At 55.8% G+C, this 14,135-nt stretch overlaps 4 protein-coding genes across 4 annotated transcripts; 1 reads left to right on the top strand and 3 right to left on the bottom strand.

Moving 5' to 3' along the window:
* Positions 1-17: 17 nt before the first annotated feature.
* Positions 18-2,120, bottom strand: BCV69DRAFT_284739 (alpha/beta-hydrolase). The gene is made up of 4 exons (XM_025493156.1): positions 1,814-2,120; positions 1,050-1,713; positions 484-960; positions 18-379 (listed from the first exon to the last, which is right to left on the bottom strand). The coding sequence occupies exons 1-4, from the start codon at positions 1,919-1,921 to the stop codon at positions 183-185; spliced, it is 1,446 nt and encodes a 481-aa protein (XP_025345914.1). The 5' UTR covers positions 1,922-2,120; the 3' UTR covers positions 18-182.
* Positions 2,121-2,306: 186 nt separating this feature from the next.
* On the bottom strand, positions 2,307-5,847 carry BCV69DRAFT_284738 (hypothetical protein). The gene is made up of 7 exons (XM_025493155.1): positions 4,643-5,847; positions 3,817-4,568; positions 3,313-3,747; positions 3,102-3,244; positions 2,920-3,024; positions 2,754-2,837; positions 2,307-2,683 (listed from the first exon to the last, which is right to left on the bottom strand). Exons 1-7 carry the CDS (start codon positions 5,620-5,622, stop codon positions 2,399-2,401), a joined length of 2,784 nt encoding a protein of 927 aa, XP_025345913.1. The 5' UTR covers positions 5,623-5,847; the 3' UTR covers positions 2,307-2,398.
* Positions 5,848-6,337: 490 nt separating this feature from the next.
* BCV69DRAFT_62023 (putative ERG4-sterol C-24 reductase) lies at positions 6,338-8,091 on the bottom strand. Its single transcript, XM_025495400.1, has one exon. The coding sequence runs from the start codon at positions 7,997-7,999 to the stop codon at positions 6,398-6,400; it is 1,602 nt and encodes a 533-aa protein (XP_025345912.1). The 5' UTR covers positions 8,000-8,091; the 3' UTR covers positions 6,338-6,397.
* Positions 8,092-9,642: 1,551 nt separating this feature from the next.
* On the top strand, positions 9,643-11,191 carry BCV69DRAFT_61977 (hypothetical protein). Its single transcript, XM_025495399.1, has 6 exons — positions 9,643-9,854; positions 10,013-10,030; positions 10,121-10,147; positions 10,239-10,253; positions 10,351-10,548; positions 10,672-11,191. Exons 1-6 carry the CDS (start codon positions 9,822-9,824, stop codon positions 10,963-10,965), a joined length of 585 nt encoding a protein of 194 aa, XP_025345911.1. The 5' UTR covers positions 9,643-9,821; the 3' UTR covers positions 10,966-11,191.
* The last annotated feature ends 2,944 nt before the right edge of the window (positions 11,192-14,135 follow it).

Genomic DNA, 14,135 nt, shown 5'->3' with positions numbered 1-14,135 from the left:
ATAGCTCGAGTGTCAATACTGTGCATTGGGACTAGTGGTGTGTGTCTGTGTGGGAGTGTACACAGGGTAGCAAAGGGTACAGTCCGTCACATTGCCATCCTGCTTCGACCATCCCGCTAAATTGCTCCCCCCAACCCGACTTTTCTTCCCAACCTGACCCTGACCCTCACCCTCTCCTGACTTTACAAGTGGCTCTGTGTCCTCTGTACTCCCTCTCTAAACCATTTGGTAAAAGCTTGATAGGTAACCTTTGCCTCTTCAAGGAAGATGACCAATGTGAAATAGTCGTGCACCGCATAAGGGTCTACATGGTGGTAGACGTTTAGGCCTAGGGAACGACAGCGCTCTACCATTGCTACACCCATGTCCCAGAGGAGCTCTGCGTAGGGGGAGGGAGAAAAGAGAGGAGAGTGGGTGAAGGTGGGGGAAGCGATGAGCGATTGCAAGAATAAAGCGGGGGGGGAGAGGCTTTTTAACACTCACCACTGCGACCATTTGCGATGAACATCGGTGGGTACCTCTTTGCCTCTTCATCAGGCAGGTTTGCAAAAGTGAACCAAGGATCCTCCTTCTTGAGGAAGCCTCGATCAGCACTATCATCTCCAAAGAGTCCCCTGGCCTCGTGTCCCCAAGCGCCATACGGCAATGCAATGATGTCCTTTTTGGAATTCTCATCAAAGCACTCTGGCTTATTCTCGATGGAGGCACGAGCATCGCAGAATGGACTTAGAAGGAGGAGAGCAGCGGGTTTTTCTGCTCCAGACTCGGGTTCGTAGAGACGGAAATCGCCGAGGAGGTAGCGGGTGAGGGAGAGAACGAGCTCACCGCCGTAGGAGTCGCCTCCGAGGATGATTTGAGAGGGGAGATAACCGAGGTGACGGGTGAGGTAGAACCAACTTGCCAGAGCTTGCACGATGGATCCCGGGAAGGTGGCTTCGGGGGCAAGGAGGTAGTCGACGGCTGCAAGGTGAGGGCAGGGGGACGAAAGAAGGGTGAGTCAGTAGTTATCCACCGCCCAGACTCCTCTGCGGCTCCGCCGTCGTACTTACAGAAGACGTCAATCCCGGTGGTATGTGCCAGATTCTTTGCCAATGTCTCTCCCATGAAGAGATCACCAGCAGAAAATGTCACGCTAGCTCCACCATGGAAGTACAGAATCACGGGTCTATCCGAGTTCCTAGTCCTTCCCTTCTGGCTGGGCACAGGCGGGCTAATTCCATCCTTGTGCATGAACCAGAAACACCTGGTGCGCACTTTGGCAAATGCAGGATCAATGAGAGGAGGTCCATTGTACGTTGGACCATGCGCCGTTCCTTCACCAGCTTTACCAGTGCGGATCGTGAGCAAACCTCGGAATGCATCGAGTGGGGGAGGTGGAATCCAAACCCTGTCGGCCCTCTGTCCAGCCGCGTGCTCTGCAGCCCTCAATGCCATTTCTGGATGCACAACCCTTCCTCCTGGCCCACTAAGGTTGAGCAGACCTAGAAAAGTACCGAGGATGGTGCTCGATTCTCGCCAGCCATTCTCCCTTGGCTGGATTGGCTGCACGCCAAAACGGGTGAAGAGACGCACTACGCGCCGGACGTGCATCACGCCTAGGTTTTGGATAAAGGACCAGCGGGGGTCGAGACGAGTGAGAGGGAGGAGAGAACGGAGGATGTAGAGAGGTGTGAGGAGCGTGGCGCTTGGGACAAAGTAGATGTAGAATAAGAGCTGCAAGTGCGTGAACGGGTGGGCAGTGGTGTACGTATTTTGTCAGTCCCCGTAGCAGCCTTGGTGAGCTCGCTACGTCGTACTCCTCGAAACTACTCACCATCTTCAGGAAAGGAATCAACTTCCTAGGCGTAGGCGCCTTTGCCTGTCTCACCAGCTTCACCACGACTGGGTCAACTGGTCCCCGTGCGAAGTCCTCGGTGGGCATGGTAATGGAAGTCATCGTTGCGGTGGAGGAGTAATCCCTGATGATGGGTGCTGACAGGCTGGATCCAAAGCCTACTGTATCACCAAGTCTCACCAACTTGACTACTTGATGCGTTTGAGCTAAGAGGCGACAATGGTCAGATGGTCAACCAAGCAAGGAAAGGAAAACAAGGGCATTACCAACCCCCACCCACGTAGCTTGGCGGGGAGCGGCTGACCCTTTCTCGCTTCGCCTCTTTCCGGGCCGGGCGGGGGTGACCAGTGCGGGGAAGGTGGCTTCGGGGTTGCGTGAAAGAAAGCCGATGCACAAGCCACATTCCATTCAGGCACCAGACAGCTACGCCTGCCCTGAAAGAAGACAATTTATCGATCATCAATGGATGGCAAGATCTTCCATTTGCTTTGCTCTTGGGAAAGGGAAGATGCCAAAATATTGGTACAGGGAAGCACACCTCGGCTTATGAGTCCGCCCATGCGACTACTCTTCCATCGCGTCACCCTGCCTTTCTCCCTCTACCCCGTCGTCCACCACCTCGAGCTTAGCAGCATCATACGCACACACCATCTCCACCCTCACAAGACCCATTGCGCTCGCGCTCGCCAGCAGCACTGGTCCAGACACATTGGGATTCCACCGCACACAGGTGATCCGTATCGAAGGGTGCCAGGCACCTGTGTTGATACCCGTCTGGTTCGCAGAACTCGAGGAGGGGGCAGCATCCGAGGAAGAGGGAGGGGCGGCAGTGGCTGGAGCGCGAAAGATCTGGAGGGTGGAGAGGTAAGACGTCAGAAGCTGAGATTGTACGAAACGACAGGAGCGAGCTGTGACTCACAAAGGGTGAAGGAAGAATGTTGTCCACGTACCTCACCTCGCCTGTGAATCGATTGAGGTCGAGGCGGTAGAGCGGCCATTGATACTATACATTTCAAGAGATGAGGAGTCAGATGCATGACTGGCCCGGAGTGGGTGACGTCCAAGTGACAATGTTGTCTGCTCACCTTGTTCGGATCTCGCACGATGTTCTTGACCGCATTCGTCAGCTTCACCGCCCCGTCTGCCCCACCAGAAGCGATCATGGGGTGGAAAGGGGAGCCGTCGACAGTCTACACGCGGGGCAGAGCGCAAGGTTAGAAGGATTAGCTCATCCTGAGCCTCATCAAAGCGCCTGAGTAGGACTCACTGTGCATCTTCCATCATGCGATGCGACCAGATGACTCCTGCCGTACAGGCTAGGTTTGGGATTCACTAGTCGCACGGTATTATCACCTCTCTCGCCCAGCCAAATCCCAAGGAAGGGAAGGAAGGAGGTGCTGTATCCAGGTTCTGCAGTCACAAGCAAGAGTTGTGATCTGAATCTGAGCGTCACTGTCGTGTCCTCGCACTAGACTCACCTCTTCGAGACGGCAAATCGCCCACCAGATCCACGAGATCCAGATTTACGATCTTGAGACTCCCATCGAGCGCGGTGCTCAAGATGGTATGTGGAAGTCCGTCATGATCGTACGATTCCTGATCGTGTCCATTCTCCGCGCTTGCCTCGCCTGGGTCCCTTGCTGACCGAGGTGGCAGCTGAAGGAACGAGAGAGACAGGATGGCGCACTCGTGCACCTGCAGTGAGTGGGAGGGCAAGAGGGAAGGCGTGGGCGCGGGCGCGGGAGATGTCTTAGTAGTGGGAGTGAGAGAGCGCAAGATTGCGCCGATTGGCCAGCAGATGAGCGTCCCATCTGAGCAGCCTGCAACGAGTCGCTCGCCGCCAGCCCAGTCGAGACAGATGGCTTGGCGATTGCGTCCATAGATTGGGAGTTCCAAGATGGGAGAGAGCTCGACTGTGCGCGCGAGAGATGAATCTATGTTAACGCCTGTAATAATGTGAAAAGGTTCAAGTCTCCACTCACTGTGAGGTTCTGAAGCAGTGCCAGCCTCCTTTCCTTTGGCTTTGTGGCTTTGCCTTACAGCCTCTGGTGTAGGTAGAGCGAAGATTGCCACCTTCTGCGTGCTCATCACACAGGCCAGTAGGCCAATTCTCGGCGGAGGGATGTCTGTGTTCTCCCTTTGCCAGTCTGTCTCATCTCTCAGATCAGCCCCACAAGGTGACCATTTGACTTGCTTCACTTCGCCCTTGGGTATACAGAGCTGGTACTCCATGCGACATAGAGGGCTACTAGGACGAGTTTGTGGCTGAGCTGACTCCGCGTCGCTGTTGCTGCTGCCGATGGACCAGATTTGCACGCCTCCCTTCTCTTCGCTGATAGCAGCGAGTGGAGTGTCAGGGACGGCAGCAGGTGCGCTGGTAAGACTAACTGCTACAGCCAGATATTCTGGTCCGAGCGGCCCGTGCGGTGGACGAGGAGCCCAATCGAAGGAGGGGACGAAAGATCCCGCATTGATAATGTATCCCGCGGGTCCCAGAGTCAGGCCACAGTCTTGTAAACTCTTGGCCTGCCTGCTCTCCAATTCAAAGGTCCTTTGCTTGCTCGTCCCTTCCGCATCATTCGTCTTGACTCCCATCGCTACCTTGATATTGCCGTCAGCGGAAGAACACGAGGGCCCTCGCTCAGTAAATTCCTCGATAGATTTCGGAAGTTCACTTGGCGGCGGCAGCTGCGAGGACAGGTCGACCTGAGGTGGGCGGTACGCTTGGCTTTCCCTTTTGTGAGGTAAAACCAGATTCTCTAGGTCAGTCTCCCATCACCTTAGCTACCAGTCTCCCATTGTACTCACGCATGCGTCAAAACCTTCAAGTGACTCTTCTGATCAAGTAACACAATCCCCCCGACTCTTTGTATCTCCTGCAGCTCCTGCTCCCCAATCGCCTCGTCTGCGCGCCTCTTCTCCCAGTATTCTTTCACTTTCTGACGCTGCCTTCTTTCCGATTGCAGGTCTGTGTCCTTACCAGGGAACCACGCCCAATCAGTCCCAGCCATAGTCTCATCGTTGACGCGCATATAGTGATCATTGCCGCCCCAGCAGACACGATGCCTCCTCACGCGTTCCTCTTGCGCCTCGATAGTCTTCAATTGGCGTAGTCTAGGTGCTCGTTTGCCAATCTGGTCCAAGGGCAGGATCTCGTCTATCTGCAGCAGGCCCGAGCCGGAGGGACCAGGGAGGTAGAGAGGTCGAACATCGTGGTGGGCGTAGTGACCTTTGCTTTGCTTGGCCGCAGAGGGCCTGGGACCGCGTCTACTCTTGATGGCTGGAGACGAAGCCGGAGCCTTGCTGAACGTCGCGGTGGCCTTCTTCTTGCCTTTCAATGCAGAGCGTCGAGCGGTGTGCTCCTCTTCCGAGTCCTCGCCAGTCACATCTGCGTCGTTGTCATCATCATCCAGATCCATCATTTCGAGGCGTGCAGCCTTACGCCCACCCGACCCTCTGGCTGCACCCCGGCCCTTGCCCTTGGCAGGGGGAGAAGCATGCACGCTACTTCCGAGACTATCATCGCTCTCCTCCTCACTCTCCTGCTCAGGTTCAGCATTTTCGTCATCGTCGTCTCCATTCTCATCTCCAGGTGCAAGGAGAGCAGAATAGTCTATTGCCTTGGCAGCACTTCGTCTTGGTCGCCCGCTACTTCGAGCTGGCGTATGCGGGTCGGTCGGGACGGATGCGCCGGCTGAGGACGGACCGGCAGGACCACCGGTTGGGCTATCGCTTGCATCTTCCTCCTCTGACAGCGCTCGCGGAGCTTTCTTGGCGCGAGGGGGCATCGAACTTGTGAGATGGTCTACCCTGTGGGGATCTCAGAGCTTGGCGAGCGCTGAAATGTTAAAGCTTGGTCGCGGGCACGGAAAGCCGTGATGCTCTTGAAGCTCCGTAGCTGGGCAGAGGGGGAGAGAGGGATCACTACGATCTGCTCCAGTCGCCTGGAAAGGCTCGGATCTCTTTCTTGAGGAAAAGTCAAGGATACGGACAGCAGTGTACAGGAATTATGGACAGGACAGGAAGGAAGGAAGCAACCAAGGCAAGTCAATCCGATCCATTCACGACGGAAAGAGCCACACGCCTCGCCTCGATCCAACGGAACGCGAGAAAACAGCACAGACCCTCCGCGTTTCTACACAGCGTCCGACAATCGCAACCGATTCAGACTCGGATGAGCGCAGCAGGCCAGACGATGCAGCAATGATGAGTGCAGAACGGGCCCATGTATTGGATGTCTTCGACGAAATGACACTACGACTCAAGAATACAGTAGGGAGTCCGAATGCTGCCCGTGAGGAGGGGCAGAGGGGGAATAGGTAGGGGAGGTATAATGATACGCAGGTTTTGTTTGCCCAGAGCAAGTGAGCGTGATCGGTCTACCTCTTGCGTATTGTTCGATACGCTTGGCCTGCTTTCTCCCAAGGCTATTTCCAGCTCTTGAGGATCTCTGCATCCACGAGTGAAACTCTGACGTCGCCTGGTCTTTTCCTCCTCCTCAGGCCCTCCCTCTCGCACCTCTCGATGCTCTGCAAATCCCACCTCGTCTGCAAAGTTCACCATCTAGTACACGTAGGGGATAAAGCGATAGGCGACGATGTCGCAGTACTTCTCCCAATCCTTTCCATACTTCTTGTGACACCTCTCAAAGTCCCTTCCACACCTATGCGTGAGCACCGCGAGGAAGAAAAGTGGGTAGAAGTAAGGAATGGGGGAGCTGAATCCAGCAATGGCGCCCCAGAGGAAAGACTGGGTCCAGTCTGCCGTGTAGTTGATCTTTCTCGCAAATTGCCACCATCCATCGATCAGTAGAGCATTACCGTGCTCTGTCTGAAGGTAGCGTGGGTTCTCGATAGTGGACCAAGGCCATTGAGGGAAGGACCATCGGATCTTGAGGTTGCCCTGACGTTGCATCCTAAAGCGTGACTTTTGGGCCATGGAGGAGTCGAAGATGTAGTGTGCGAAGATCAGGAGCGAGTAGAGGAAGACGTACGTGGGTGTGGAGAAGCGGTAGTAGTGAGGTGGGTGAGCAGCCATGTACACGATGGAATAGCAGTAGGTGAAGGGCACCCCAGCAAAGTTCCAGAAGATGACCATGAAGCCCCACTTTTCATGGAACATGTCCCAAGTCTGGGGAATGCACTCCTCGCCCTTGGCACAGGCGTTGATGTACAAACCAGTGGCGAGAACCATGAATGCCATGTTGGGAGTGACGTAGCCGTACGTCTCGTACTGCCTGCAAGCACCCGACACGGAGATCAGGAACAAGAGGACCCACGGGATCCTCACTTCAGCCCACATCTTGAGATCGACAGGGCCAATACGAGGGTTGAGGGAAGCTCCCATGAAGAGGTCATAGGCAAAGTTGCCCGACATGCGGTGGGTCGTCTTGGTGAAGACGGCATGGTAGTAGGTTGCAAATGTGACCAGGAACCCTGCAATCATGGCTACAGTCATGTACTCTCCAAAGTGGTCAATGATCGTCGTCAGGCGGTACAGACCAGAGAGATGCAAGACAGCACATGTGACGAGGGTGGCGTAGAAGCTCGAGAGGGCGTTGCACTTGTAGGTGAGCGTCTTGTAGTTGAGCGAGGGGACTGGTAGTCCTTCCTGTTCATAGCCGGGCATGACCAAGGCTAGGACGAATTGGAAAACCATTAGCCCTCCATAGCCGGCCAGAGCTCTTGTGGTGGGAAACGCGTCTTCGTAGACGTGTCGGCCCATCTTTGTGAAGAAGGGGCCGATCTGATCCACGCTTCGAGGTACGATAATCTGGCCGTCGTAGAACCAGAGGCAGATCCAGAGGTAGTACATCAGCAAGGGGAACAGCGTCATCATAGCTGTCACCCCCACAGGACCTCCAAATTCCCAATCATCGTGAGTATCGAGCTCCTTGTCCTTCTTCCGACCACTCTCGGAGATGATGATGCCAGGGTTGTAATTGACCATGGCAGTCTCCTTGCTTCCACCTACAATCTGTGGATCGCTCATGTCTGGTGCAAAGTAGGCGTGCTTCCATTGCTTTGTCTGTGCGTCCTTGAGGATGGCCTGCTGCTTCTTTGCAGTCTCGACGTCTGACTTGGTGGGGCCGGCGGCACCATTGGACGCGGACGCGTTTCCGTTCTGCTTCCGCAGATTTGCCGAAGAGGCTTGTTTACGAGGCATGGTTGGGGGTGGGGGTTCGGGACAACACGAAGAAGAGAGACGGTAGAAGAGAAGGAATTAAAGGGAAGGAGGAGACACAAGGGGTAATGTGAGAAGCAGAGGTCGAGGCTGGCCGCGCTCCGTCGTCGTCGTCGTTGTCGTCTGTGCCTCGGTACCTCGGAGATGTCGATTGGATTGGGGGAATATGAGGGGAGTTGTTGCTGAAGAGCAAGGGTCGTGGCCTAAGTTGTGCCTGTCCCCGATGATGAGCATCTTCTGCATTGCATTTCCCCTTCGCGTTTTTCGCGGCCCGGCCTTTGAACCTCCGCTCCGCCCTGGCGAGCTTGCAGAGATGACTGACAGGGCAGGGCCACACCGTCAATTCCGCCCCTGGGTCGCAAAGCACAGTGGCAGTGCTGGAGACAGATGGTCTTCGGGGCGAGGGGCAGCAAGATACGGTATCCGTCCATCAGCCCTGTCAGTGGTCAGAGTGTGCACAGTCTTTTTCAACAGCTCATGGCCCAATCAGAGATCGCAAGGCTGTTGCTGGTCTCACTCTAGAAGCCCGAGCTCCAGACGGCGGACTTCCGAGCTAGTACCGGCTCTGATGGGGCCACTTTCGTTGCGGAAAAGTGGCCAATAAATTTGGGGGGCGGCTGTACAAGGAAGGTGCTAATGGTGCGAGCCCAGGTCTGATCATGTCTTTGCGCGAGACGGTAGCATTTGCCAGTCATCGCACTGGTGAATGGTAGTAGATTTGGGCAGCAGGCCGCCCCCTCCCCCCAAGGAGATGTTCGCGTCTGTCGAGCTTGTCTGGTGGAGCAAGGTTGAGCTGAGAGTGTTCCTGCGCCTGGCTGCCTGCCTGGCTGAGCCCCTTTGAGTGAGCCGCGCCGGGTCCGACCCTTGGCGGTGCGCTTTGGGCGCGGAGTGCGAAGTGGGCCTTGTCTGTCTGGCCCCCCCCTGGCCTGAGCTGTGGGTTGCCCCCCGCCATTGGTGCCGGGCGCCCCGTGGAAATCGAATTCAAACAGCCACTGCCACCCATCTCACCTCCCCCCACCCAACACTACCACCAACACCACGGTCCCATCTCTTGATACTCTTCTCACGCCCCCAGACACGACACGCAACAGCTACCTTCAGACGATCTCGCTATCTGCACACCACGCCCTTCATCTCTCTCTCTCTCCGGCCTTATCCCTGTCAAGACACGTGAGTACCCCCGCCATGCCAAGCCAAGACACGGGACACGCCTCTGCAGACTACAGCTCCGGGGGGTATCGCTACGGCAGCCTCCTAGACAAAGGCGGACAGCGTATGAGAGGGAAAGGACAGCATCAGAATGCCAATCAGGGCTTGATGAGCGCTTGAAAAGCAGGAACCGTACTGTCTCAGCACTCGGGCTTCTACCTTGCCTGTCTCATGTCGCTATCTGCGATACAAGGCAAGAGAGGAGGGGTACAGCTGGAGAGGCGCCCTATCAGCAGCTTACATCCTTGCCTGTGTTGCCTCAAGGCTACTCACGTAGACAGAATATACAAGCAGCCTCAGCTGTCTCCGTCAGCGATCAGACAGCATGGCAGCCGATTCTCGTATCTCTAGTCCCGCCTAGCTGACATCCCACTTTCCCCTGCCCCTTTTCCCGTCTCCCGCCAATTCTCTCCGATCGACGTGTGTCGTACGCCTGACTCTCTCGGCTCACGTCCTCCGTGCTGCAACACCTCGCACTTCAACTATCCTCCACTTTCAACTGAAAAGGTCATACCACTAGCACAGCACATCTTGCTCGTCTAGATCTCTCTCACCATCCCTCACTTGCACATATCACTATCACTACAATCTCACAATGGATATTCGAAGGAAGCTGGTCATCTGTGGTGTGAGTTGAGACTGGGTGCTCAGCGGCAAGTTTGGCACAAGCTTGACATCTTTCAGATGCAGGTGACAAGGTCGAACGTCGCGCTGCCCTGATATCATGCTGACATTCCCTTGGCCCTGTCTCCATTCGTCTATGCGCCTCGCTCCACACTCGCACAGGACGGTGCCTGTGGAAAGGTGAGCTCACTGCTCGATGTATTGATCTTCCTGGGCGAGGAGGTAAGCTGACGTCCAGCTCGCTCTTCCCCATCTCTCCTTGCCGTACAGACTTGCCTGCTGATCGTGTTCTCGAGGGTGAGTCTGGAGGTCAAACTATCCTACGCGACCAAGACTTCGTCGCTGAACATCTCCCTCTCTTCTTCTCGCTCCGCTGCTTCCTCCACAGGGTACCTTCCCAGAGGTGAGTCTCCACGTCCATCAAAGACTAAATATGCTCTACCCTGCCCCACAACTCATGACTGACCCTGCATCATCCTACCCGCCTCGTCATTTCACAGCTCTACGTCCCCACCGTCTTCGAAAACTACGTCGCTGACGTCGAAGTTGATGGCAAGCACGTCGAGCTGGCACTATGGGATACCGCCGGTCAGGAAGACTACGACCGTCTGCGACCTCTGTCATACCCAGACTCCCACGTGATTCTGATCTGCTTCGCAATCGACTCGCCCGACTCGTTGGACAACGTCCAAGAAAAGGTGCGTAGCGGGGAAGGGGGGAGAGAGAATGGCCGCAATCCGCGGTGAGGCTTTGAGATCGTGCGATTCTTGTACTGACACGTTCTCTCCTGTCGTACCACTGGTCCCCTTTACTCTTCGCAGTGGATCTCTGAGGTCCTGCACTTCTGCCAGAACCTGCCCATCATCTTGGTGGGTTGCAAGAAGGATCTTCGACGAGACCCCAAGATCATCGACGAGCTCCGCAAGACGTCTCAACGACCCGTCTCGCCCGAAGAGGGTATGGCCGTCGCACAGAAGATCGGTGCCGCTCGCTACCTCGAGTGCAGTGCAAAGACCGGAGAGGGAGTCAGGGAAGTCTTTGAGCACGCCACCAGGGCCGCTCTGCTCAGCAAGGGATCGAAGAAGAGGAGTGGTGGAAAGTGCATCGTGCTCTAGATGGACTGTTGGCTACTGGATGCGAGTCCGAGTGTCGTTAGTGCGTGGCCGTGCTGGAGCAAGTGGGGGTGTGAGGGCGAGGGCGTAGGAGGGAGTAAGCATTGCAGGAGGCTCGTGTGGAGGATCGGTCAAAGTCAAGAGTCAGGGCGAAGGAATCCAGGGGTGCCACCATCAGACGCCCCCTTGTCAGAAGTAGGCACAGAGAGATGGCAAGATGGAGAGCGATGGCGCACGAGTAGGGGAGCTATAGGGCAAGCCCCACCCTCTGTCCTTCGACCTGCGGCGGTGCTACAACTCTGGCATTCCGGGACTTCCTCATCTCCCCCCTCTCTCTCTTAGTGTACCGGCCTCTCCCACTCTCTCCCTCTCTCTCTCGGTGTCCCATTCTGGCCGTCGCTCTCGCTCTAGCTCCAGTCCACGGTCCACGATCCGCAGTCTACAGTCTCTATTGGCTACCTCTTCCTCTCATCTCCACCTCGACATCTCTCTCTCTCTCTCTCTTGTCTCTCTCTTACTGTCTCTCTTCTTTCCTCATGCGATCCATTTCCCCCTTTTCTTGTTCTTGGAATAGACGTGCCTGTGTGCTTGTGTGTGTGTGTGAGGGAGAGTAAGTGAGTGATTGGCGGAATGAGACGGGGAGGGAGGGAGGGAAGGAAGGAAGGAAGGTGGAAGGGGCAGTGTGCTTCTCGAAGTGAGGGAGCGAGGGAGCGATACGATGCTGGAGAATGCGGTGGACGAAGTGGCTGATTGAGGAATTGGCTGATGCTGGAAGATGCTGCAAGAGGTTGAGATTGAGCAAGGGCAAAGGGAGGTTGATCTAGGTACGAGTACAGATACATGGCGAGGTTCTGTATTACAAAAGCAAGGCCAGAGAGGGAGAATATCTTGACGAAGAGGGACGGAGGACAGCACTTGTTTCCCACATCTGGTGGATACAAGACGACATCGCTTCACAACACACCGTAGCACTCGCGCAAGATCTCCTCCGTGGCGCAGAGGTACTCGCAACTGGTCTCCCACTCCAACTCCACTTCTTCTTCGCACTGCAGGCCGCTCAGTATCTTCTTGTCTACTGTGATATCTGCTCCTACTTGGTCGATCGACCTTCGTGGATGGTATTGCTCGACAGTCTTCATGGACCTCCTGAGGTCAACAGGTTTCAGCCTTCTGACGTCGTGAAGAGGAGAAAGAGAAGCTTGCGTGAAGTCATCGTTGGAAAGGAGCGTACAAAGGGATGCCTGCTCGTTAGATGGGGCTGCCGAAGTGAAGATGCCACGCTGCAGCGGCCGTGGCGTGTGATCCGTAGAGGCTGCCCATTCGTCAGACCCGAAGTCGATTTTGTCTTCCCCTGGCAGGAAGCATGAGCTATTGGCGGTAGCCGTGTAACTCGAAGAGATTGTCTGGGCATACAACGTCACGTCATCTTCACTTTCGCTCTCGCCATTGTCGGGGACTGTGACTCTTCTTGAGCCAAAGGCAGGCGCATCGATGGAGGGGTAGCGAATTTGCATGAGCGGTATTGCTTGTACGTGACAGTCGTTCTTTGTGATTTGCTGGGCGCTATCGACCACCACTCGATGGGAGTCAGTGAGAGCTGCAAAAGTAGCAGTCTCTGCTTTGGGCACGGGCAAGGCGTTAAGAGTAGGAAGTGATGCCAGTATGCTCTGTCTCGCTCTGGTGGCTATCTTCTGTCTGTCCGTCACCGGGATCGAAGAGTACGAGTCAGTCAAATCGAGGTGAGCTATTCGCGGAGCCGGCAAGGACTCGAGACTGATGTTTGATCCTGCACTAGTTTCTCGAGTAGGCAAGATCGGTGCCGAAATGGACAGCCTCGCCGGACGCTGTACTTGCGTGCGAGAGCGGGACAGCGATCGGACGATGGATTCGGAGAAGGACTTCTTGTGGCCACGAAGAGGACCTCTCGCAGGTCGAGCAGGAGCGGGCCTAATTGTGGACCTTGACGGGGACGTGGGGCTGGTTGTGGACAGAGTAGTATTGGAGCACTCTGCCATGGTGGATGTCTTTCTACGAAGACCTGATAGGCGAAGTGAGGTGCTGAGGACACTGCGGAATAGCGAGGTTTGCTTTGCGATTCTATGATGGCTTGCACGCTGTGAGACTAGCGGCCAGGAGTGTCGCGGGTGTAAGGTGGGTGTTCGTCTCGAAGCCCGCGAGCGCAAGAAGGCCGCAGAACGAGAGCGAAGCTTGTGCGAAAGAGAGGATCGATGGCGTGGCCGGTACCACTTGCTTTCCACTGGAGGAGAGGGGTCACTTCGCCTCAAGAGCCGGACGGCGAACATGTTGGCTTGCGAGTCATCAACGCCGCTGCTGTCGTGGTCCTGATCTGCTTCACTCTGCTGAGTCTTGCCTCGCTGCTGGGAGTATCTGCTCTTTCGGACGCTCAAAGAAGGGTGATTTCGGCGAGCGAAGTGGCGCGCGAGATAGGCGGCGAACGTGTTGGGCATAGCAGTGGGCGAGGAAAGACTGGTAGCACTGAAAGAGGGAGCGTGCAAAGGAGCGGTAGTTTCGACGGACCACGGAGCGAGCAGCCGAGTACGGAGGTGAGAAGCAGCGAAGAAGGCGGCATTGTGCGGAGCACTGACATCTATTGAGGTCGAAGGATGGGCGTGTGGAGAGGTGGTGCACCAGGATAGTTGGGTGTATGTAGTCGTATTGCACATGCAGGACCATCAGCCGCGGCAGGTCACTTTGCGTCACGGCAAATCTCTCTGCCCTAGCGGCACATGGGGCTCACGAGTCCGCCTGAACATCAGCTCTCGGGAATCATCTAAGTCTGTTCGGAAGATTCTCAGCTGATGTGAAGCTGACCTGATCATCTCTCTTGCATCGTTGTGGATCTTTGCAACACATCACGAATGTGCCTCTGGGCAAGCGGAGCGGGACTGCAAGCGCCGGCTTGCGACGGGCGTGAGTGCATGAGAGTATTAACACAGAGCAGAAGCCGTCTTCGGTATACATTGCGATGGACGAAGAGACTGCAAGGAACCCAAAGAGACTCAAAGTACAGGTACACAGCTCACTAGTACGCTGAACAGGGAGTGTGTGAGAGGACAGGGAAGGTCGGAACGGAGCCCAACAGGGTGCGGTGACCAGAGTGCAGCACGGAGCTGAGGCTTTCTTCTGCTAGCCGTTGTACTCAGACACCCAAC

This window comes from Pseudomicrostroma glucosiphilum (assembly GCF_003144135.1).
Source record: "Pseudomicrostroma glucosiphilum strain MCA 4718 unplaced genomic scaffold BCV69scaffold_14, whole genome shotgun sequence".
Lineage (NCBI taxonomy): Eukaryota > Fungi > Basidiomycota > Exobasidiomycetes > Microstromatales > Microstromataceae > Microstroma > Microstroma glucosiphilum.
This window is presented reverse-complemented; position numbering and strand designations above follow the sequence as displayed.